The sequence below is a fragment of the Anomaloglossus baeobatrachus genome, chromosome 1 (genome assembly GCF_048569485.1).
Source record: "Anomaloglossus baeobatrachus isolate aAnoBae1 chromosome 1, aAnoBae1.hap1, whole genome shotgun sequence".
Taxonomy (NCBI): Eukaryota; Metazoa; Chordata; class Amphibia; order Anura; family Aromobatidae; genus Anomaloglossus; species Anomaloglossus baeobatrachus.
The window spans coordinates 861,032,884-861,058,243 of NC_134353.1; the positions used below are offsets into that span (position 1 = coordinate 861,032,884).

The window sequence follows — 25,360 nt, forward strand, 5'->3', positions numbered from 1 at the left end:
AAAAGTGACACGGTCCATGTGCAAACATGGACGTGTGAGGCACATCAGAGAATAACATGGGTACGTGTGACATCCGTGTTAAAAACGGATGTCACACGTACCTAAAACACGGACGTCTGAAACCAGCCTAAGAGTGATCCAAAATGTTATGTCTCACTTGCTACATGCAGATTTTGTGGAATAGTTCATGTACATAATCTGGAACAAATCCTGCCCAGAAATAAACATGCCAGAAATGTGTCATTTTTTATACCTTGTATAAATGCCGCTGTTCTCCACGTTTTGTTATCTCGTCCCTGCACTGTTCCCAAGATATGGCCTCGTCTTCCCTTTACACAAATCTAATCTTGTTATACAAATGGGTGTGGTACTTAACTGTTCTCCACAGGCTTCTTGAGGACCCCGCCCACTTGGCTACCCCCCCCCCCCACACACACAAAAAAAACAACTAAAAATGTATATCTCAGGAATGGAGAGCTATAGGAATAAAAGGAAAACAATGCCAGATTCAGGAGGACAATAGCATTTCCAAAAGGTGAAAAAAATGATATATTTATGTCAAGTAATGTGTCAGGTCATCTTCAAACTTAAAAAGGAAATAACCAGCAAAATGTTCACACAAAGTAGAGATGGGAAGTCCGGCTCTTTTTGGTGATCCAGTTCCCATGGCTCCGCTCACCAAAAAGAGCCGGATCTTTTGGCTCCCTATTAAATGTGTGTTCACCAGGTTAATCTTGTGTTAACGCTGCCGAAACCATGCCCACCCATGGCTAACCCTGCCCACTCACAACGGGCCAATTAATTTTCTAAGTGGGCGGGGTTTGTTCAGGTGGGCGGGGTTTTGCCGACCAAACACCTATATGTTACGCCCAGTGAGAGCAGTTTATAGAATTTCGTGGCTCTCACTGGGGATCCAGCTCATGTCAGTCACAGCAGAGAGCCGGATCTTTAGGCCCCATTACACGCAACCACATATCTAACGATATATCGCCGGGGTCACGGATTCCGTGACGCACATCTGGCATCGTTAGCGACGTCGTTGCGTGTGACAGCAAGGAGTGACCATTAACGATGGAAAATACTCACCTTATCGTCCATCATTGACACGTCGTTCCTTTTTAAGAAATCGTTGATTGTTGAGCACGCAGGTTGTTAGTCGTTCCCGAGGCAGCACACATCGCTGCGTGTGACACCTCGGGAACGACGAACTACAGCTTACCTGCAGCCGCCGGCAATGCAGAAGGAAGGAGGTGGGCGGGATGTTACGTCCCGCTCATCTCCGCCCCTCCGCTTCTATTGGGCGGCCGCTTAGTGACGCCGCACGAACCGCCCACTCAGAAAGGAGGCGGTTTGCCGGCTACAGCGACGTCGCTAGGCAGGTAAGTATGTGTGATGGCTCCTAACGATAAGATGGCAGCGATTTGCCCGTGACGCACAAACGACGGGGGTGGGTGCTTTCACCAGCGATATCGCTGCGTGTGACACCTCGGGAACGACGAACTACAGCTTATGTGCAGCCGCCGGCAATGCAGAAGGAAGGAGGTGGGCGGGATGTTACGTTCCGCTCATCTCCGCCCCTCCGCTTCTATTGGGCGGCCGCTTAGTGACGCCGCACGAACTGCCCACTCAGAAAGGAGGCGGTTTGCCGGCTACAGCGACGTCGCTAGGCAGGTAAGTATGTGTGATGGCTCCTAACGATAAGATGGCAGCGATTTGCCCGTGACGCACAAACGACGGGGGTGGGTGCTTTCACCAGCGATATCGCTGCGTGTAAAGTCCCCTTTTGTGTCGGATCGTTTGCGACCAACACATCACTAACAAAGTAAAGTCACTGCTATACTGGTGCTAGGATGCTGAATCTAAGCATACCTATTTTTCAGTGACTGAATGTTTTATTTTAGAAATATGTGCAAGCAAAGTACCAGCAATGCCCCGCTATTTGACAGGTGCAACAGGAAGAAAATATTTGTCATGGGTCTGGCTATCTATTCCAGCCCCTATCTGCCTGCCTAGCCTTCCTCTTCCTGTTGCCGTCATAGATGTTAATTCTGGCGCAGGAAGACAGACAGGGTGGGAATAGATAGCCAGACCCATCATAGATATTTACTTCCTGTTGCATCTGTCAATCAAATAGCAGTGCATTGCTTGAACTTTACTTGTACATATTTCTGAAATAAAACATACAATCTCTGAACTAAAGCTAGGCTTACATTCAGCATCCTAGCGCTAGTATAGCACTGGCTTTACTTTATATATGAAAATCCCGCTGGTTAGTTCCCTTTAATAGGTTAGTGACACCCTTATACACTGTGACTCACTCTTCACCTTCACCCCTGACAGGTCACATAAAACAGATGCCAGTGTTCACAGCTCATTATTTCATGTTTTGGTAACAGGGAAAAGGGAGTTGTTCTCTCTCCTGGAGTTAGGATTTATGTGCAAGGTTTATGCAAAAGATATTGTTGATCAAGGATTCCTCCATTTAGGTGCAGAAGGTTGGGCGTCACCGGGTGTTATCTAAATGTATGTTAAACAGCTTTATAATCTCTGTGCTCATGTACAGTATGGAGTCTACTTTGTAGCAGTTTGTGGCATCATTCACACCTTTTTTGCATACAAGAAAAATAAATGTGTACTAGATCCGACTTTCATAATTTCTTAATCAATGTGTCTATTTTAATTAATAATACAAATCGACAATGAACTCACTGCCGCCAGACCACCGTGCGGAGCGGCCGCCCAATCTACATCCCACCTACTGTCTCCTCCCCATAATCCTATAGAATGTAAGCCCACAAGGTCAGGGCCCTCTGCCCTCTGTACTAGTCTGTCTATTGTATCTTGTATATGTATTTTGTATGTAACCCCCTTTCTCATGTACAGCACCATTGAATTAATGGTGCTCTATAAATAAATAATAATAATAATATTTTCATCCCCAGTCTGGCATCTGTTCTTGCTGAATGTGAAAAAAATAAAACCCAAAAAGCAAAAACCTTTACAATCTTCTACCAATTAACCAATAAAAATTGGACAGCATTTCAATGACAAATAGATGGTATTCGTGTGCCTTATGATTTTTTTCCTTTTTTTTAAGGATCCATTGATTTAAATGGGGAAGATTAAATGTTCAAGGCTCTGGGTTTTTTGGGATACACTCACTCAGTCTGCAAAAAAACCAACCTCAGACATGTCAACAGGCCCATAGACTATAAAGGGTTTGTGTTCTTTTCATGAACAAGACTGATCGGACATGTAGGTAAAAATTGTCAGTCTGATCGATGCCTAATTCTCATATGTTCAGTGCCGGAGAGGAGAAGTGGGGGTTAATGCCGCGCTGTTGCCAAAAAGGAGGAAAAAAAAAAATTGTTGATTTGATGATAAAAATGTTTTATTCCATAGGTCTACGTGTTTCAGGGTTCAAGACCCCTTCTTCAGGACCAAAAAAGATGAAAAATCAACAATATAATATGTTCTATAATATATATTGTATTGCAGATTTTTAATTTTTTTTTGGTCCTGAAGAAGGGGTCTTGAACCCTGAAACACGTAGACCTATGGAATAAAACATTTTTATTATCAAATCAACAATTTTTTTCCTCCTTCTTGGCAACAGAGCGGCATTAACCCCTACTTCGCCTCTCCAGCACTTAAGATTCATCCACGTGGGGCTGCGGCGTAACCATTGTCTTTTATGCTTTCTTTGTGGTTGTGATCCTCACAACTTTATAAGGCGAGTGTACACTGTTACACACCGCTCTTTTAATATCTGGTAAGACTCTATTTGCGCTCTTTGTCCTCAGCTTTTAATCCTCATATGTGTTACTTATTAGTCGATTAATATTAGCCTCTGTGTTGTTGTTTCTATACAATGAATGACATTCTCACTGCCTGACTAGGTCTCACATGCCTGCTAGTCCAACCCCACCAACTCCTCTGATAAGCAGCTCACTGTCACTATACAATGTACAGAGAGCGCTGTGGTATGGGCGGGGTTAGCTCTCTGAGCTCTGCTGCATCTAAGAACTCTGATGTGAGCAGGAATTCCAATGAGATTACTGGGTGCAGCAGTTGTGACACAAATAAGAATAGTTTTGCTGCCTGTTTACAACACAATCTTATTGAGCTGCCAACAGCACTGGTCACATTAGATTCTCAGCTGTAAACATTAGTTCCAATTTTCGGTTCTGTTCTAGCAACAGAAAACCAAAGTAACAGCAGTGGTGGATTCTCATAGCCCCCAATAGATAAAATGGGGTGCATTGCTCATCTGCCATATTTTTTTTCTGCCACTGATGGCATCTGATTCGGAAGCAGATGTGATCGCAGCCTTAGGCTAAGTTCACATTTCCGCTAAAATCTATCAGTCACAATCCGCTGCTCTTGTAAACAGCGGAATCCGTTTAGCGGATTCCGCTGCTCCCATAGACTTGTATGAGCAGCGGATTGTGACTGATGATGCTGCGTTGCACCCTCCGCCCGACTGATCAGTCGTGGAACGACTGACCGCCGGGCGGGGGGAACGCAGCATGTAACGTTTTTTGAGCAGCGAGATCCGTCGGATTTCGCTGCGCATGCTCTCTGGCTCCCTGCACACGTCACCAGCTTTGGTTGGTTACCCGATATTTACCCTGGTTACGGTGCAAGGAGCCAGCGCTAAGCGGTGTAGGCCCGTAACCAAGGTAAATATCGGGTAACCAAGGTAAACATCGGGTGCTTTGCTGTTACCCGATATTTAGGCTGGTTACGTGTGCAGGGAGGCCGACACTTCCCCGCTCGGCCCCGCCCCCTCCCGCACTCCGCACATGTATGTACACACACACACCTGTCCCCAGCCATGCAGACAAGCACTGACACCCTCGTCTGGCCCCGCCCCCTGCTCGGCTCCGCCCCCTCCCGCACTTTGCATGTGCACACACACACATACATACATACACACACACTCACTCACACATACACTCACCTGTCCCCAGCCATGCAGACCGCAGCACTTCCACTGACATCCTCAGCGCCTGGCCCCGCCCCCCGCTCGGCTCTGCCCCCGAACTCCGCCCCCCGCACACAACGGAATCCGACAAAGAATTCTGTTCTTTGTCATCCGTTGTACAGCGTTGAACAGCGCATCAGTCACATGCGTCAAGCGACGCATGTGACTGATACAAATCAACGGAAATGTGAACTTAGCCTTAGGCTGCTTTCACACATCCGGTTTTTGCAGTGCGGCTCAATACGGCTCAAAAACCTATGCAACGGATGCGGCGGAAAAACCGGATCCGTTGCATAAGTTTTCCCATGCGGCCCGTCCGTTTTTTGACGGATGCGGCTTGATACTGAGCATGCGCAGTACAAAAAACCGCATCCAGCGTCCATAGGCTTGCACTGTAAATCGCGCCGCATCGCGCCGGATCCGACGCGATGCGTTTTTTTCGCCGAACAAAAAAAACATGCCAGGCAACGTTCCATCCGGCCGCCGCATGGGCTAAATATGCCGCATCCGGCAAAAAACAGACGCAACGCAAGGCCATGCGGCACAATACGGCGCTAATGCAAGTCTATGCGGGAAAAAACGCAACCGACGGGAAAAAAAGTGTTTGCGTTTTTTCTGCAAAACGCCGTATTGTGCCGATCAGCAAAAACCGGATGTGTGAAAGCAGCCTTAGGTGGAAATTCTGAAAGGAAAAAACACCGAGGCACCATAACATGTATATAATAGAAATATGTACAGAGGAAATAATGTTTCCATAGGATTCCAATTGAAAAAAATGTATAGTCTTCATTATCAAACAGAGTAAATAAAAAAAAAATGCATTATTACATTCGTCCAACATAAAGGACATCAATATAAAAATGTTGGATGACTGATGGGTTATCATTTTATAGTTTCCCTGACTTCATGGGTAACTTACATGATCTTCCATTAGTTTGGCCACACTTGTGGACATCATGACAGCGCAGAGTATGGTGACCAGAATGAAGAAGAAGGCATACATAATGCGGGTGCTGGTGGACTGCTTGATCTTTGGGCAGCATGTACAGCACAGGGCGCAGGCCGCAGCCCCGCAGCAGCAGGCCACCTGCAAAAGAAGAAAAAAGATTACATTAATTTCCATCGATCTCTATCCCAACACAAGTGATGAGTGGGCATCACCACACTCAGGTGCTCAGTACCCGGAACGATTAGTGATGAGAGAGTACTACCATGCTTGGTACTAACGATTAGTGATGAGAGAGTACTACCATGCTTGGTACTAACGATTAGTGATGAGAGAGTACTACCATGCTTGGTACTAACGATTAGTGATGAGAGAGTACTACCATGCTTGGGTGGTCGTAATAAGCAGTCGGATGTTTGGATGGGCATGACTCGTGTACCAAGTATAATGGAGGTCAATGGGAAACAAAAAAATGCTTGAGTTTACCATTGACTTCCATTATACTGGATGTTATGGCAATAAAGGATTTTTCTCTGTGTCTATTTACATTCACTTACAGGTTAGTGTGATACAGGTATCTGATAGACGCCCATGTGATCACAAACCTAGGGTTAAGAAGCAGCTGTGCGCTGTTATTAACCCTTGCTATTACCCCGATTGGCACCGCATCAGGTCACTGGGAAGAGCCGGTATCGCACCGGGATTGTCACATCTAATAGATGCGGCAATACCGGGCGGCTGCGGACTGGAATACTAGCCCCCATCCGGCGTTATCTTGGCTGGGGATGAAAACTAGGGGGAACCGCATGTCGAGTTTTTTTTATTATTTATTTAAATTAAAAAAAAAAAAAGCCGCATGCGGTTTCACCGGAGACACACATGCGAGGGACTCGCACGAGTCTACCGTGGCATCACCCGGCAAAGCCTCGCACGTGTGACTGGATAAACAGCACAGATACAGCCCGACAGCTGGGGCTGCAGCGCGAGCTATAGCTGTGCTGCCGATTGCTTATTTTTTACCACCATGCTGACCGGCAGACACTTGCACTGTTTTCCCCACCAACCGGCCATCAGGGCGCCTGTGATTGGTTGCAGTCAGCTGACATGCTGATACTCAGGGTGGGGGCACATCTAGCTGCAACCAATTACACATGCCGGTGGGCGGGGAAAACAATGAATATTGAATTGTCGACTCCGGAAAGGAATAGCGTGACACGGAAGGAGTGTGCCGCCATGACAGTGCCTCGGTGAGTATGCCGCGCTCGCTCCTACCCCCCATTACCTCCACAAACGTTTTTAACCTCCGGATTCCGGTCCCCATTGACTTATATGGGCACCGGATTCTGGAGCGGATCGGACTCTCTTTAAAATCTGGCAGTGAACCGTCGGTATCGGGTTTTTGGCCGTTCGATCAGCTCTACTCACAGCTTCAGTCGCCGACTCAGCAGTACTGGTCACTGCCGTGATAGGCTCTGGTCAATCGTGGATCCACGGGAGGTCAGAACCGATGCGGTAGTCCGTGGGCCCTTCCTCACTGCGCTTTTTAGTGCGGGTCCCTGTGGCGTGAAGCACTTAAGAGTCCCTTCCGTACTAGGTAGAGTACTGTTCCCTATGCCACTAGCATGGATCCCCTTGAGTCTGACCGTGATCTAGGCCCTGGAATCCTGGTACCACTTTGCTCTAGAAACTTGTGTGGTCAGAGAAGCATGGAACCTCTCCGTCCGGCAGAATCTAGTGATGCAATGTGGATTTGCACCACCCTAGGATGCTGTACCCTGAACTGCGCTAGTTCCGGGCGAACTGGCACGGTATCCTCCAAAGCGACTGTTAAACTCCTATGTCCCACAGGAGCTACCGGGAAAGACGTCACTGTCACTCCTGCTGGAGAACTCCTAGATTAGTGTGTGTGTGTGTGTGTGTGTGTGTGTGTGTGTGACTCCTAACTCCCCCTGGTGGCCGCACCTCCCCCACCCAGGTCCTAAGCTAGTGGATTGGGGCCCCAGTTGTGAGGACATCCTGTAAATGCCACACTGTAGGCAACCCATTGGGACCCAACCCTAGTCCAGTCCCCAGTGGGGAAGGGGCAACTCATGTGTGTATGTGGTTGTGTATAGTGAAACCGGCACCGACCTTCCCTGGATCCATGATCAGTACTACACCCTAAGTGGAGTGCAGCACCCTGTGGCGCCACAACTGTAACACAAATAATAAAGAATATGTTTCATGGTCATTTCATCCATAGACATGTACACGTTCACACCCATCAGCAGGCACAGGATGGTTCATGTCACTTTGCTGACAGAATACAGATTCATACAAGCGGCTCTGCTGACCGGAGGAAACTTCGACTTCCTCACCCTTCATCTTTTAGCCACTGTGTGTCTATTTGGTGTTCACGTGATAATATTTGGAGCCATCATGGCCCCTCCTCATCGGGCAGTAATGCCAGCCCTGTGTATACACATGCTCCAACAGCAAACATAGTGCACATGTGTGCGACTATAGCAATCATCCATTACATGACTTTGGATAGGTTATTAGTTTGTGATCCTTTGGGGCCCAAGCTGTTCAGCCCAGTTTACTTGAAGATGGTGAGCTGTGGTACCAGGCACAGTGACATGTATGGAGGTCATCGTGCCAAGTACTGACATGGCGTGATCTTGCTCCTCGATGATGGGTCACACAAAAAATCCCAAGAAAACAAATTTAAAAAAAAAAAAACCTTACTAGGAAATGCCAAAAATAAAATGTAAAACACATAGAAGGGGTGACATTATGTGCTGGTGCAGCTTTCTCATGGGTGTCCCCACCCGCCAGGTTAAGTATAGTTGTCAGCACAGGCACGAATGAGCCAAAATGACATAATAGCAATAATTACAGCTATGCTTCATCCTTAGCAAGACTATTAGAAGAGTTACCAGCTCATCTGCCACCACTGCTGTGGCCATAAATGAGACCAGGGCAGTAGAGCGGGGGCTAATTCGAGCACAGCTTGAGGTGAAGAGCTGAGGTATGAAAGGCCGGGGTAGTAATCAGCAAAACGAACAATCCCCAACATATGGGAGCGATCGAAAGATGAACATTAATCCCCACATTTGTCGGTAGTACTCCTGTAAATGGGCATCTGCATGTCATAATGGAGTCAGCACAGACAAGTGATCGGCCTCACGATAACACACACGAGAATTGTAACCCGTTGATATAAGTATTGGAGGTCAAAACGACTTCCTAAATCTTCAATCGGTGCCTGTAATGAGCATTTTATCTGCCCGGGGAAAAGGGCGCTTTTAGCTATCTATGGGAGGCGCAAATCACTGGAAAAACTCACTCTGCTCATGAAATGGGCCCGAAACCTATATTTCAATCCCCTATAAAGTTTTCTGAGGGATGTCCCAAGTTCAAGCTCCCCATCTAATAGACACAGCAGCTAAAAGGGTATCACTCGACAGCCTGATTAAAAGGGATTTTCCAGGACCACTCCTTTGTAATTGAAATAGTCCTCCTTGTAAGTTAAAAATAACAAATACCTCCAGAACCGGCACTGGTTCACTGATTGCTGCACAAGGTGTCCTGTGGCATTATGATGCTAAGTGACCCCTGCAGCCAATCAGTGGCTGTTATGCTGTAGGACATATGCCAGACTAGGGGATTGTGAGTGCAGTAGCACAATGGTCACCACTGATTAAAGCGCACCAATCACCATAGCGGATACCAGCCAACATAGCTGATACCAGGAAGCAACATTTTTCTGTTGGCTGAAGCCCCGCCCCTTCTGGTCACATGGGTATAACATCAGCACAGGTCCTTCTAGTCACTTAGTAAAACAATTTAATAATAGAGTTAGCATAAATAACAGGGGGAGGACAGACAGGCAGGGGTGCGGGAATCACTATCAAAACCGACCCCAGTTATTAGCTGATCGCCAGCTGCTGGCACTCAAAAAGCTGCTCATTTCACAAACTTTACTTGCTTGTGTTTCAAAACCTATACATCCTAACTGACATCTAAAGGTATGTATAGAATCAGCCTGATAGTGCCACTATAGCACTGGCTTTAGGTTATATAGGAAAATCCTAGTGATTGGTGCGCTTTAATTGCAGTATTGACATAGCTGTAACGGCTCCAGTGCTGGATGATTTTTTTTTTTTTTTATTTTACAGGGGGAGGGGGTATGGGAAATTCACTTACAACAAGATTATCCACTAACATCGGATAGTATTCGTCTACGTTATATAATGGCGTGAGCGAGCCCTCAGTCATACTTCACAAATCTGGTCTTCATGAAGAAAGCCATTTTTTAAATCAAGCCATAAGAAGTCCCGTTTTCATTTTATATGATCAGACCATGTCCCTGTACGGTCAGACACAGCCATTACACAGTACACAGCAGGGACACATCTATAAGATTATCTCAGCACAGGAACATTTTTTTTAAACACATCCAATTGTGAAAATTATTATTATTATTCCAAGATCTATTGATTAAAATTAAACTTTAAATTTAACTTTGTGGGAAAACCCCTTTCTAGTCAGTTCTGCACTGACAAAGTCTCTTGCAGTTGTCAGAGGAGGATTCACAAGGCGAGGAATGTTCAGGAGACAACGGCTGTTTTTCTTCACTATGTAAGCAGCACAGTCTCGTCAGTTCCCATTCCAGAAAGTCCGGAAACAAACAGTCACAGACGACTACAGAGAGCATCACATCTGCAGGGCAGCAAGAAAAACTACAGCCGGGACATCTCCCATGATACATATTTTTACAGGAGAAGGTTTCCACCACCCTTGTTGACTCCATGGAAAAGAAAGGATCTATTCTGATCAAAAGAGGGAAATATAGCCCAGTGCCAGTACATAGTAAAGTAGTCGTCGTGTACATACAATGGGAGGTTTGATACACCGCAGCTAACAGTACATTTCTCTATATCTACAGGCCACAAAAATCCCGGGAAAAGATGGATGTGCTCATGGTCAATAATATGGTCACAATGTAATAGCCGACCTCCGTTATGCTCATAGATTTAGTGATAACCACGTAGTGGGGTACCTTAGAGATTTTACATTGGGGCCCAAAAGCTTCAACAGGTCAACAATATCACAGGTGTTTAAAGGGGTTGTCCACTGTTCAGGCAACCCCTTTCTTAAACTTCATGTTTGCAAATGGTAAAATAACAATGCTGATGCTCCAGTTCCGGTGGTGTCAGCACTCGCTCTCCTGGGGCTTACAAGACACAAGCATTCATCAAATCAGCACCGGCTTCACTCTCTCCGCCGTCAAGACAGTGACTGACCAGCTGCGGCACTGACTTCCTCTTGATATTTGATTCATCCAAAAGTGGAGAGAGGGAAGCCGATGCAGAGCTCGCGTGACAATGTCATGTGAGCCACGGGAGAGTGAGTGCCAACACCAGTAGAACAGCACCGGCTCCGGTGAGGAGTATAAGTAGATTTATTTTAACGAGGGCAAACTTTGTGATTGAGAAGGGTTTTTCTGAGTAGTGGATAACCCTTTTAATAATATTAGTTTTCTCATATGTCCAAGAGAACCCATTTAGGGCCCCTAAGCTCCATGACCTGGGTGTGAGTGCCACAAGCTATAGCTGCACCCTATAAATATAAATGTACAATATACAGTGGGTAAAATAAGTATTAAACACGTCACCAATTTTCTAAGTAAATATATTGCGAATGGTGCTAATGATAAAACAGTTTCTTACCAGATGTCAGTAACAACCCATCCAATCCACACAAGCAAATAAATCAAACCATAGCGATCCATATATTGTGTACTAACGAGAAATGACACGAGGAAAATTTATTGAATACGCTTAATAAAAATGTAATATTTCGAAGAAAATCCTTTGTTGACGATGACAGCTTCAGGACACCTCCTGTATGGAGAAACTAGTCGTATGTATTGCTCAGGTGGATATTCGCCCATTCTTCCACACAAACTTTCTTCAAATCTTGAATTTTCCATGTGCTCCTTCTATGAACTCTGAGATTAGTTCCTTCCATAAATTTTCTATTGGATTCAGGTCAGGTGATTGGCTGGGCCATTCTAGCAGCTTTATTTTCTATCTGAAATGAATTGACAGTTTTCTTGGCTCTGTGTTTGAGATCATGGTCTTGTTGAAATGTCCACCCTCATTTCATCTTAATCATCCAGGTAGATGGCAGGAGATTTTTATCAAGAATGTCTCTGTACATTTTTCCATTCATCCTTCCTTCAAGTACATGAAGTTTGCCAGTGCCATATGCTGAAAAACAGCCCCACACCATGATTTTCCCACCTCCAAACTTAGCTATTGGTAGGGTGTTTTTGGGTGATATGCAGTGCCTTTTGGCCTCCAAACATGGTGTGTATTATGGCATCCATAGAGTTCAATTTTGGTCTCATATGACCAAACTATATTCTCCCTGTATTTCACAGACTTGTCTAAATGTTGTTGAACAAACTTTAAACACAACTAACTATGCTTTTTGTTCAGCAATGGAGTCTTGTGTGATGAGCATGCATACAGGCCATGAAGAGTGAGTGCATTACTTATTGGTTTTTTTTAAATAATTGTACCTGCTGATTACAGGTCTTCCTGTAACTCTCGACAGGTGGTTCTTGGCTCTTGGACAACTGGTTTGATAATTATTTTCGCTCCTCTGTCTAAAATTTTGCAGGGAGCAATTGTGAAATGATGTTCTTTCCCCTTCGAGATTATGTGCTTACTTCAACCATCAGTAGTTTAGTAATTCTTCTGTAACAATTTTCATCAGTATGTTTTGCAACAATAATAAGGTTGCAAATGTCTTGAGACAGCTCACTGGTTTTACCCATCATGAAATGTTTCTTGTGTGTGGCACCTTGGAAAGGATACACCTTTTTATAGGCCATCAGTTGAACCAGCTGTTATTATTTTTCACATAACTGTTTTCTAAATACTGATAACTTTCAGCAGGTGTCATGACTTTCCATGGCTTTGTGCACCTCTCTTTCTTTAGGTGTTCAACCCTTTTTTCCCTGTGTCATGTCTCATTATTACACATATCTTAAATGTACAGATCTATGGTTTGATTTGCTTGCCTGTGTGGATTGGGTGGGTTTTTACCGAAATTTGGAGAGAAATTCATATCAATAGCGTCAAAATTGGCGACGTTTTCAATACTTATTTAACCAGTTGTACATTTTACAACAAAAGGACACATGGGTGTACATAAGATTTTATCACAGTCACACAAATGGCAAAAATGTGACAGCAACATAGTCCAGTATTGGGACCATTCACATAAATATTTCTCACAAGTTTCTCAAATTAAAACTAAGCATGTAAAATATACCACCATATGGTATGGAGTCTTCGGCTGCTTTCACACATCCGGTTTTAGCAGAGCCGGCCAATCCAGCTCTAAAACCTATGCAACGGATGCAGCGACAATACCGCATCCTTTGCATAAGTTTTTTACATGCGGCCCGTCCGTTTTTTGCCGCTTGCGGCAGGCTACTGAGCATGTGCAGTGGAAAAAAAACGCATGCGGAGGCCGGATGCGGTTTTTGCCACAGGAAGCCGCATACAGGGTCCATAGGCATGCATTGCAAATCGCGCCGCATCGGCCGGATGCGGCGCGATGCTTTTTTTTTTTTGCCGGACAAAAAAACGTGCCAGGCAAAGTCCCATCCGGCCGCCGCATCGGCTAAATCTGCCGCATGCGGCAAAAACCGGATAGAACGCAAGGCCATGCGGCACAATCTGGCACTAATGAAAGTCTATGCAAAAAAAACGGTTACGTTTTTTTCTGCAAAGCGCCGGATTGTGCCGCACAAGAAAAACCGGATGTGTGAAAGCAGCCTTAGGGTGCATGTTGACGATCAGTGATTGCAGTGTGTTTTCGCTGCATTGTACAGTATAAGCACAGTGGATGGGATTTCTAGAAATCCCAGGCCCACTGTGCGTGTACAGCCTACAACAAACACTGACCTGCGGTCCGGCTTTCTGAGCAGCAGCATGTCAATTGTTTGCTAAGGAGTCACAAGAATCATCCATAGGGAGAACACAAGTGAGAGAAAGCATCGCCCTGAACCCTGATCATGGGCACGGGCAGCTGCGTTCTCCTGCGGAGGAGACTCGTGGCCCCGCAGGTCAGGACCCGCCACGTTCAGGATGCAGATGGTCCCGATTGTGGGCACATAGCCAGAGAATAACAGGCCAGTCATGCAGTGGCCAGACAATGCCATAGGCTATTGAGGTACAGTAAACACAAGCACTGCCCATATGAAACTAAAAAGTACCTAAATCAGTACCATACTGTGCCCACATAGTGCCATACTCTTCCAACATAGCATATACTGTCCTTAGTGTCATTCTGTCTTCAATTAGTGCCAAACAGTGCCCACAGAGCGCAATACTTTGCTTACGGAGGGTAAATGCAACTCAATACTGGACATTTAAACCAGCGTCTTCATCCAAATCACAGGGCTCCTTATAGTTTGCTCTGTATTTAGCGCCCTAATAGCAGGCCTCGCTAAGAATACACCGGGAGCCAGTAATAAGCTAAATGTGTAGACAAGATGACAGAGTTGGTTTTCATCTGTCGCCAACATGCGGCTTCTATTTCATCATTTTTTTTTATTTAAAGAAATGTAAATGGCAACTACAGAAGGTCTATGGTATGAAGAACCCGACATCATAGCAAACCACAATGTACGGCCTTCACAGGGCAACATGACTCTTTCCAAACACTACATTACAATCACCGTGTATCCCCAGGGGTTACAAGAAGCCGTGCACCACAATACACCTTTCCTGACCGCCGGATCTACAGCAGATGCTTCCTGTGTTCTCCAGGATGACGAGGACGGGCAGACTGCACACAAGTAGCCCACGTGGCCACGTTTTATCACCACCGTCCTGTATCCTGCAGCCTTAAAGAGGGTTTGTAAAGGGATTCTAAACACAGAAAACGTACAGATAATCACCAAATATCTCGGAAATTCCTCACTTCACCTTTATCTTTGATGATATTTTGTAGTTAATACTCCAGTAAAAATGGAAAAATATAAAGAGAAATCTTCTCTCTGTGTCCCATGAGTTCAGCCATGTCCTCCTTCTCCTGCTCTTGCCTCACTGTCCTGTGTGCGGCTGTAAGACAACTGGCCGCAGCAGAAACCTCCATTATATAATGAGGTAAGCCTTCCACAACTGCTAGCTGAAGACATTTATCATTTTCATTGAGATTAATTCCACAGCACTTTACTGATATCATGATCACTGTCCCCATTGGGGTTCACAATTTACATTCCCTATCAGTATGTGTTTGGAGTGTGGGAGGAAACCCAGGCGAACATGGGAAGAACATACAAATTCCATGGTGGGATTGGATTTGAACCCAGAAGCCCTGCGCTGCAAAGCAACAGTGCTAACCACTGAGCCACCCTGCTACCATGGTCTAAAATTATACTTACCAATACAGGATCATAATCTTCCCCCCTATTAAATACAGATATAACAATGCTAATAGAACGTTTGATACAGACAAAGAACACCATAATAAAGCATAAAATCACCATCGTAGTGTCTTACTTGAAGGGGAGAGATTGTGTTTTAGACATTTAAAAGGGAACCTGTCAGGTGCAATATGCACCCTGCACCACGAGCAGTTCTGGGTACATATCGCTAATCCCTTCCTCTAGTAGCATACATAAAGAAATCTTTACAAAAAGTGTTTCTAAAGATCTTTTGCCATATGCTAAAGAGGCCAGGCTAGTCCTTGGCTAGTCGGCCCCCTTAGCATGTAAGCACAGCCCTGTGGGCGTGCTATCATGCTAATGAATGCGCTGCGTCAGTGACATGGTCGCTTTCACCTCTGGTTTTCGGCTCAGTGCTCATGATCAGAACGTCTCCAGACTTCCGGTCATGTGAACTACACCAGATTGAAGCGAGGACACGTACACCTGGCTTCATAGTGCGCCTGACTGGAAGTCCGGAACTTCTGATCACGCACACAGAGCTGAAATCCAGTGTCGGAGGCAGTAGCAACAGAGAGCGGTGAGAGCGACCATGGCTCTGATGCTGCGCATTCATTAGCATGTTAGTACGCCTACAGGGGTGTGCTTACATGCTAAGGGGGCTGACTAGCCAAAAGAAGTAACGCCATTACGACTAGTCAAAAGGGGCTCATTAGCATATAATAAAGGATCTTTCTTTAGAAATACTTTTCTAAAGATCTCTGTATCTATGCTAGTGTATACAGGGACAGTAATGCAGGGATTAGCAATACGTACCCAGAACTGCTCGTGGTCCTGTGTGCATATTGTACCTGACCGGTTCCCTTTAAGGACTGAGGGTAACAATTCTACTTCTGACAGCAAGAAAGAACAGGAAAAGTCCAATACTGCGCATACAAGAAATGAAAATATTGTCTTGAAAGAGATCAAAAGAAATGGCTCAGGAAACACGTCCTACATGAAGAGCAGCTAGACGTAATCATGTAACCGCTTTCATTACGGATGCACCATGGAACACACTCTTCAAGGCGCTTTATTCACAAGTCATTGATTTTTTATTTTTTTTTTACGTTTGCACAACGGACATTTTTCATCTGTGTTTGGTTTGTGTCATTGGTTTTCTAGTATGCACCACCAAATAATTAAAAACATGGAGGTTTCCCGAGCTTCTCCTGGTAACCAGCTATCAAAAAGGACAGCGCTGTATGACAAAGTAGTATTAGAAACCTACACTCGGGATTTATTTTACTACTTCTAAGAAGTGGGTCCGTCTGGAGGTCTCACGATTTGAATGAAGCCCCTCAGCGATCATGTGGTCTACAGTCACTACTCATCCGACCTTGAAATCCATTCCATTCCTCACCAAACACCTCTCACTTTCTTGGCTGTGGTAGATCTTCCTTAGGCTACTTTCACACATCAGTTTTTTGCCATCAGGTTCAATCCGGAAAAAAACGGGTAAAACGGATCCAGTACCGCATCCGTTTTTTCCCCATAGACTTGCATTGTTACCGGATTGTACCGGATGGCTTTGCGGTGCATCCGTTTTTTTCCGGATGCGGCAAAATAAATAAATGCGGCGGCCGGAGGCAACGTAGCTTGCAACGTTTTTTTGTCCGGCAAAAAAAACGCATCGCGCCGGATCCGGCGCGATACGGCGTGTTTTACAATAGAAGCCTATGGACGCCGGATCCGGCGTAATGCGGTAAAAAACGGATGCGGCCGCCGGATCCGTTTTTGTTAACTGCGCATGCACCAATGTAATTAACAAAACGGATCCAGCCAAAAACCGGACGAAAAGGATGCAAAAACGGATGCAAACCGTATCCACCGGATCCGTTTTTTAACGGATCCGGCATAACGGATCCGTTAAAAAAACGGATCCGGTAGATACGGTTTTCACTTTTTTTTCAGGATCCGTTGGATCAGGAAAAAAAAGGACTGTGCCTGAATACAGAAAACTGATGTGTGAAAGTAGCCTTATCCCTATAACCTGCGGCCCGGGCTCCTTCACTGTCCTATCTAATGATCACTTCTTCTCCCAGCATATCAGAATAGGCCGAAAATTCTGGATACCCCAAAAGAATAACACCTGATCCTGTGCAACGTTCTAACGTGGCTTTATACCTTTACACACCTTCTAAGATGACAATATTCCTCCAGCGGGCTGGTACCCGTACAGACTGCCAGAGAGGTATATGCCATTTTTGGGCAACTTAATAAACTTGCAGTTACTGAGTTGCGGCTCTCCATGGCTTTGGCCCTATTATCGCTAAACAATATCTTACTTTTACAATTCTTGAAGGATCTAAAGTAGGCATTTCTGTTCTGCCTTCTGAAGGCGCAAACAAAAAAAAATACAAGAGTAGAAAATTCATCCCTTTTCTTTGTGGACCACTTTCCTGCTTGGAATGGTGACCAGACAGTCACGATTCCTCTGTGCAGAGCATCTTGCAGACTAGAAGATGCCCTGGTGCAATTACCTGAATTACATTCCTGACAGTTACTATTCCTCTGTGCAGAGCATCTTTCCTTTGGAGATGCTCTGCTGTGCCTTCCGGAGTTACTGAGCTAGCAGTTTGTTTGACAGTGCAAGATTCCATGTTGGTGCTGATTACTCAGGTGTTCCTCCTTACTGATAATTGCTCAGGCGTCTTACTGAGCATGCTCATCCAGAACTTTGCCAGTTGTATTTTCTGGTTCGGCAGTTGTGCTGTTGTCTCTGCTAGTGTTCTGATCTTTATGTTCTGACCCCAGATTATTATTTGACTTTTCTGTGCCCATTCCCTGTTCCAGTCGTGACCTCCTGCCTTCTGACCTCAGACCGTTACCTGACCACATCTCTGTTTTCGCCCTGAACCTATTACTCTCCTGGATTTCTGACACTCGGATATTGACCTGACTACACCTCCGTTTACTCCTTGTGCTCATACGTATCCGCCCATTACCAGACCCCGGCTTTCCTGACTACACTTCCGTCCATTCTGCCCGTAAGTAGTGACTGCATCACAGACGCTACTGTTCTCAGGATCAGTAAGGATGGAGTACTTAGACCTGTGTGATAAGACGTTTATGGTATATTCTTATCATATCAATAAGAAGTCATAAAGGACTTGTCAAGATTGCTGCCACTAGGGAAGATGTAGAATTTCTTGCTCCTCATTAAAATATATAAAATTGTAATATATAGACTCCAGAGTATGATACTATGGGGGACATCCCTGGATGACAATCATATACCCCAAGGATACATGCACACAATGCGTTTTTTCATACAGAAAAAAACAAAACTGAGAAGAATAAAAGAAAAACAAAAAAAAAAACCACTATCAAAGTAAATGAGATTTCACAACTCTCAATCACACGATTCTTCCCCAGACATAAACTAACATGCAGTATGAATTTAACCCTGCAGCATGTTAGTGTCTGCATTTTGCTGGTTTTTTTCCTCATACCCTTCAATGGGGAGCTCATTTTCTGTATAAACAAACACATGTACAAATGATACTGCTTTTTTTGTTAAAAGGAGTACTCCCATCTCCAAGATCCTATGTGTAGTACACTCAATAACAAGAATATTAGCAAATACCTCCAATTAGAAATGTAGTATAGTTCTCCTGAAAAGCTATGTCACTTACCTTATGTGCAGGGCATTGCAGTAGCTTAGGTATCCATAATTATGGCCACACATATAGGGACAGTTAGTTAATTGCTAGTGGTCCTAACCATGAATACCTAAGGTCCTGCAATGCCCTGCACATGAGGTAAGTGACATAGCTAATCAGGAGGACTATACTACCTTTCTAAATGGAGGTATTTACTACTATTATTATTATTATTATTATTATTATTATTATTATTATTATTATTATTATTACACCTACTACATATTGAGGTTCTTGGAGACTGAAATACCCCTTTAAGTTTTACATGCATTTCCTAACCAAAGAAAACCCCAAAACACAGTATGGAAGGGATGCGATATCAGAAACACAGGTAGAACCACAAACAAAAAAAGAAAAATGCACTAAAAATGCAACAAAAAGATGCATTAAAATAAGTAATAATTGATGCAGATTTATCTTGTGAATTTTCATGCATTTTTTCATGAGATATTCCTTTACCCTAGTAGATGGGGGTTATTTTCTTCAGATGACCACTTTAATTTTTTGGTAATCTTACCAAACTAATGCTCAGCGATTCATATCAGCCATACTCTATGTAAGGCCGTGTTCACACAAGGGTGTAAAACACGTAGATGAAAAAACGATACTGGTGTCGTCATTGTTTTTTGCCATCAGTGTTTTTCCGGTATGGATAAACAAAGAATGAAGTTACAATGCTTTTCCTATACTATGCTATACAGTGGAACCTTAGATTAAGAGTAACTTGGTTTGAGAGCGTTTTGCAAGACAAGCAAAGCTTTTTACAAATTTGTAACTTGGTTTAAGAGCAATGCTCTGCAATAAGAGCAAATAATCACCGTGCACACTTCTTGTTCCGTCCTTTCACCGCGCTCTGACCCCCTCTGGAGGCAACTTTCTGTCCATATGTACTGTATACAGTATACCATTGCACATTACAATATATACTATATAGCCTGTCTATCAATTTACATTTGTGAATACATTATTGTAGTTTCTGCTAACCAGTGCAGCACATTGCTTATACTGTACCTCCCGCACACCAACAATTCTATTGGAAGCTAATGTGCAGTTTAATTTGTTTTATGTTTTTTACTGTACAGTATTTTGTATTAGTGTACTGTAATAATTTTATATAAATACAGGACATTATTTTGTATTACTGTAATAAGTTTGTATAAATGCAGTAAATATTTTTGGGTTGTGGAACGAATTGTCTGTGTCTCAATTATTTCCTATGCAAAAATTCGCTTTGATATAAGAGTAACTTGGTTTAAGAGCACAAACCCGGAACCAATTATGCTCATAATCCAAGGTTCCACTGTATTAAACACAGACAGCCCAACAGACGACGGCCCAACAGACGACGGCCCAACAGACGACGGCAGCCCAACAGCTGCTGAAAAAACACGGACATGCCTGTGTAGTTCAAAATGACACACGCTCCGTGTGAAAACATGGACATGTGAAGAGCACCATAGGTTACAATTGGCGAGTGTGGTATGCATGGAAAAAATGGATACCACACATACCGAAAACACGTACATGTCAAGGGGGCATAAGGCTGCATTCACACATTCGTGTGTGTGTGTGTGTCATCATCGAAGAGAAACAGTCCGATTTTTTTCCTCAGTGTTGTCCCAGTCACTTCAGTTTATTCGGTGTCTAGTGTTGGCTTCGCCACGACATCAGGTCGACAGTGCCGCAGCCAATCAGCGAGCTCAGCGGCATGGTCCGTGTAGATGGATTGCCAGCTTCAGAGCTCACTAATTGACTACTATGAAATTGACGTCACATCTGCTAGTGCTAGACACCGGGAGCAGCGGTGGAGTCTTTCCGGTGACCCTAGAGAAGGTGACTACCGTGCGGTTTAAGTTTTAAACAAACTGCAGCCGAAGACTATCATCATTTGAATTGGGACAGCCCCATAATAGCAGATAAGAATAGGACTCCTATTGAGTCTCACAAAAACTCTATGGTACCATATGTTGTGAGCCTTGACAAAAAAACAAACAGAACTAAAACTTGTCACACGGGGGTGTAAATGTAGTTTTAAAGGGGTTTTTCTTAGAACAAAGTTAATTTTAATCAATAGATCTTGGAATAATAATAATTTCCACAAATGGATGTGTTTAAATAAAATGTCCCTGCTATGTGCTGTGTAATGGCCGTGTCTGACCGTACAGCGACACGGTCTGATCATACCACAGCTCCTGGGCACGGGATGTAAAAAAGTATAACAGACATTACAGAACGGGCTCATAGCTGATTCTTTTTGTGAGGTAAAATATTTCCCTGTCTGTTCTTAAAAAATGTTTTACCTCATAGAAAGAATTATTTGATATTCCATGCTGTAATGTCTATTTTTTTTTTTTTACTTCTTCCCCTGCCCAGGAGCTGTGGTATGATCAGACTATGTCCCTGTACGGTCAGACACGGACATTACACAGTACATAGCAGGGGCACATATATAAGATTATCTCAGCACAGGAATATGTTTTTTAAACACTCCACAATCCAATTATGTAAAATTTTGCTGTGGGACGACCCCCTTTAAACGGTCATGAAAAGATCAAGGAATTGTGATGCCCTCGGGCCTCAGAGTTACCGTAGGTTATTACAATGGTTGTAAGTAATGTACGGCCATCAGTCTTCCAGGAAAAAGGCAGAAATCAGTTTTGCTCCTTAAAAATCTGTAATTGGGACCCAATACTGGGAAATCTCTTTCTATGAACTATCAGCAGCGCATAATCTGGAGCCTCATGGTATTGTGAACAATGACAGGGGGTCATGGGAAGAAAAGCCAAATCTAGGTCACAGACATGTCTGTTATAGACGCTGCCACAGAAAAGGAGGACCCTCATCATATCAGAGGAACATCTCACACACGTTGGCCTCCATCAGGATCATGGATGATAAAGCCCACATTGAAATATGTAGATTATATCACATTATATCTACTACTTCTACAGCTTCTCCTTCCATGTTCCAGCTTATAAAGCAGCAACATATCACACATGACAGAGAGGGGGCATAGAGGGGGAAGAACAGAAGAGGAGAGGGAAGAACAGAAGTCACCATCGTTTCTTAATGTGGCAAGAGGCTCAATGGTAATATGACTGGTCCATTTGTTCTTCGGTGTGACCCTCCACCACCCAAAATGTCTGGCAGCAGCTTAATTCTCTCAATGAATATGAGCGGTCATGTGTATGGGGGCTTCGGAGGGACAGCTGTTGGCTACGGACAGTTTGGCTGAAAGCTAAGGTTATTGCCAGTGTAGGATCAATAAGAGACTTTTCAGATACTGGTTAAATTTTTTGCTGATAGGGAAAAACTTCATAACCTAAGGGAGAGAAGTCGAGTGATTCTGGGGCAGCATGAGAGAAATCCTGTAATCTAGAGAAGAGGTGATTAGAGGAGAGGATAGAAGTAAACTAGCATTATGGAAGAAGACTGGTTTGGGGTTAAGGGTACAAATATAGGGGGCAGACATTGTAAAAGGCCATACTGAGGGTCTGTGTGTAGTGGGTTTCAGCTGCGCAGAGATGGCTGTCGTCTGAATAGCTGGAGGCTGTCTATTCTGTATGCTCAGCTTACAGCCATGTTCACATGTGCAATAAAGAATGGGCTGAACAATGCATTGCTACCACAGACATTTTGCAAAAAAAAAAAAAAGTTTTGGATACTTTTCTGCTTTGTGTCCATGGACTGATTATTTAGTGGAACAGTAGAAAAAAAAATAAAAATCAATTCCAAGGTTTGTTGGTTTTGGACAGAGTATTTTTCACTTTTCACATAACAGGACCGTATCGATGTAGTAATAGTTTCCCTCTTGTATATACCGGCTTGCATTTTTTTGTGGCATAGCTGTGTACTTTTCGCCTAGTCTTCTGTTCTCAGGGTGCACCCGGGTCTGTATAACTGGCCTCTTTGTTTTGTGTTGTCGGAGATACCAGAAATCCAAGGTTGCACCCAATTTACACAGGCGATAAGAAGCGGTGGCGGTACACAACACAATAACTGCACTGAAGAGCGGAGACTCGAAGATCAAACACAATGTGTGCAGATACTTTCTACTCAAAGCAATTGGTTGGCATGTCTGCTCTATTTGTGGGTGATCAGAAAAGGAAGAACAATGGGGTATCGTTTGGGCACTGCAATAGAGGGAGAAGTGGTAGAACGACGTAGATTGTGTTTTATTAGACTACGCATTTTGAGTTACCCCTAAAACGCGTCGTCCAATAAAACACAATTTACCTCGCTCCGGCTCATCTCCTTCCATTGCAGCGGCCAGGTTAGATAACACCTTTTCTTCCTTTTTTGATTTCATGGTTTAGTGCTGCAAGGTCTCTGGAAATGACAGTTACAATTAGGCTATGTGTGCACGTTGCGCATTTGCATGCAGTTACGCAGCGATCTGCACCGCAGCGTAACTCCATGCGTCCTGCGTCCCCAGCATAATCTATGAAGATTATGCAGGAGACGTGCGCACGAGGCGTATTAGAGCGCAGTGCTTCGGCTGATGCCCAAATTGCGCGTTCTAAGAAGTGACATGTCACTTATTCCGTGCGCTCTGCCTGCAGCCCCGCTCTGTCTATGGGAGGGGCTGCACTCAGAGCGCATGGAATCGGCTTTTTTTTTTTCATTGCGGACTCTTTCTGCAGCGATTTGAAGCGCACGTGTGCTGTTCAAATCGCTGCAGAAATTTCTGCAGGGACAGAATGCTATGTGCGCACATAGCCTTAAGGCTACATGCGCACGCTGCAGATTTTTCTGCACACAAACTGCAACCAAAACTGCAATCAAAACTGCACCTTGCCATAGAGAGCCTGGAAATGTAAAAAAAACCCCACGCTTGTAATGTAGGTGCATTTTTGGTGCGTTTTTTATGCATTTTTTGTGACCAAAACACACCAAAATTAACAGCATGCGTTTTTGATGCTTTTTTTCTGACAAATGTTGACAAAAACGCTAGAAGAAAGAACATGCTGCTTCTTTTTTGTCACAAACCTTTGACAAATGAAACGCTGACAAACTGCAAGATGCACATAGCAAATCTGACTTGTCATAGACTTTGCTGGGAAGTCAAATGTCAGAAAGTTTTGACAACAAAACTGCACCAAAAAACGCAACAAAAAAACGCAGCATGTGCATGTAGTCTTAACTGTATTCTAATTGGCCGATTATATAATGTATATAAGGGAAGTATCACACGGCCATATAACTGGGATGGGGAAAGCAACGCAATGCTCAAACTGGCTGGAAGATCTCCCGACCGAAGACCGGCTAGAACTCCACTTGCATATGACTCAATCTCGCATCGCATCACCCGGCATGGCGCACGCTCTCCTGACAGGAGTGGCTTGGCTGCATGTATTTCTATGCAGCTGAGATGCTCCTGTCAGGAGAGTGTGCGGCGGCGTCGAGTGATGCGATGTGAGACTAGAGTCACATGAGTCATATGCAAGTGGAGTTCCGGCCTCCCCTAGAAATACATGCTGTCATTTTCGGCCAGGAGAGCTGCTAGCCAGTCTGAGCACTGCGCTGCAGTTCCAGTCCGATTTATATGGCCATGTGATAGGGGAATCCTCTGACTAAGGAAAGTGTCACTATGTCATGAAATAGAAGAAGGATTGGGCAGTTGGAGTTCAATATGTCCGATCCTTTGTCCTCTTGGGAGATGAGCGGCTATGAGAGAAGTCTAGTAAGGCTGTGTTTACATGTCTAGTAATAATTTGTTAGAACGTATGAAGCAGCAATACGTTGGCTAAAAACTTGTGCAGACAACTTGTTTTTGTCCCTTATAAATAACTGATTTTAGGTGTTTTGTTTTTAACAATGAGGTCTATGGAAAACAGAACTTTAAAGGTGTTGTCCACTACTCAGACAATCCCTTTTAAATCCACGTTTCTCCCTAGTAAAATAATAACATCTTTACTCACCTCTGGCGCCGATATAATGTCACACGATCACCAGGAGAGGCAATGCCAAATCCGCAGGAGCGCCACTCGAGGTGAGTAAAAGGAATCGTATTGACTGTGGCTACATATACAGCTCTGGCAAAAATTAAGAGACCACAGTTTTTCTGATTTTTCGCTTTATATTTTTGAGTAAAATGTAAATGTTCTTTTATTCTATAAACTACTGACAACATGTCTCCGAATTTCCAAGCAATATATTTTGTATTTATTTTTTGAAAATGAGAGTCAAAATAAAAAAAAAAAAAAAAAAATGCATTGCTCAGACCTCAAACAATGCAAACAGAATAAGTTCATAATAATTTAGAAACA

At 44.1% G+C, this 25,360-nt stretch overlaps 1 protein-coding gene across 1 annotated transcript in view; it reads right to left on the minus strand.

Annotated features, from left to right (window-relative positions):
• SERINC5 (serine incorporator 5) overlaps positions 1-25,360 on the minus strand; it is a 95,895-nt gene that overhangs the window by 57,542 nt on the left and 12,993 nt on the right. Inside the window, exon 2 of the mRNA XM_075325831.1 lies at positions 5,907-6,074. Within this exon, the coding sequence (XP_075181946.1) occupies positions 5,907-6,074 (168 nt within the window). The remainder of the gene's footprint in view (positions 1-5,906; positions 6,075-25,360) is intronic.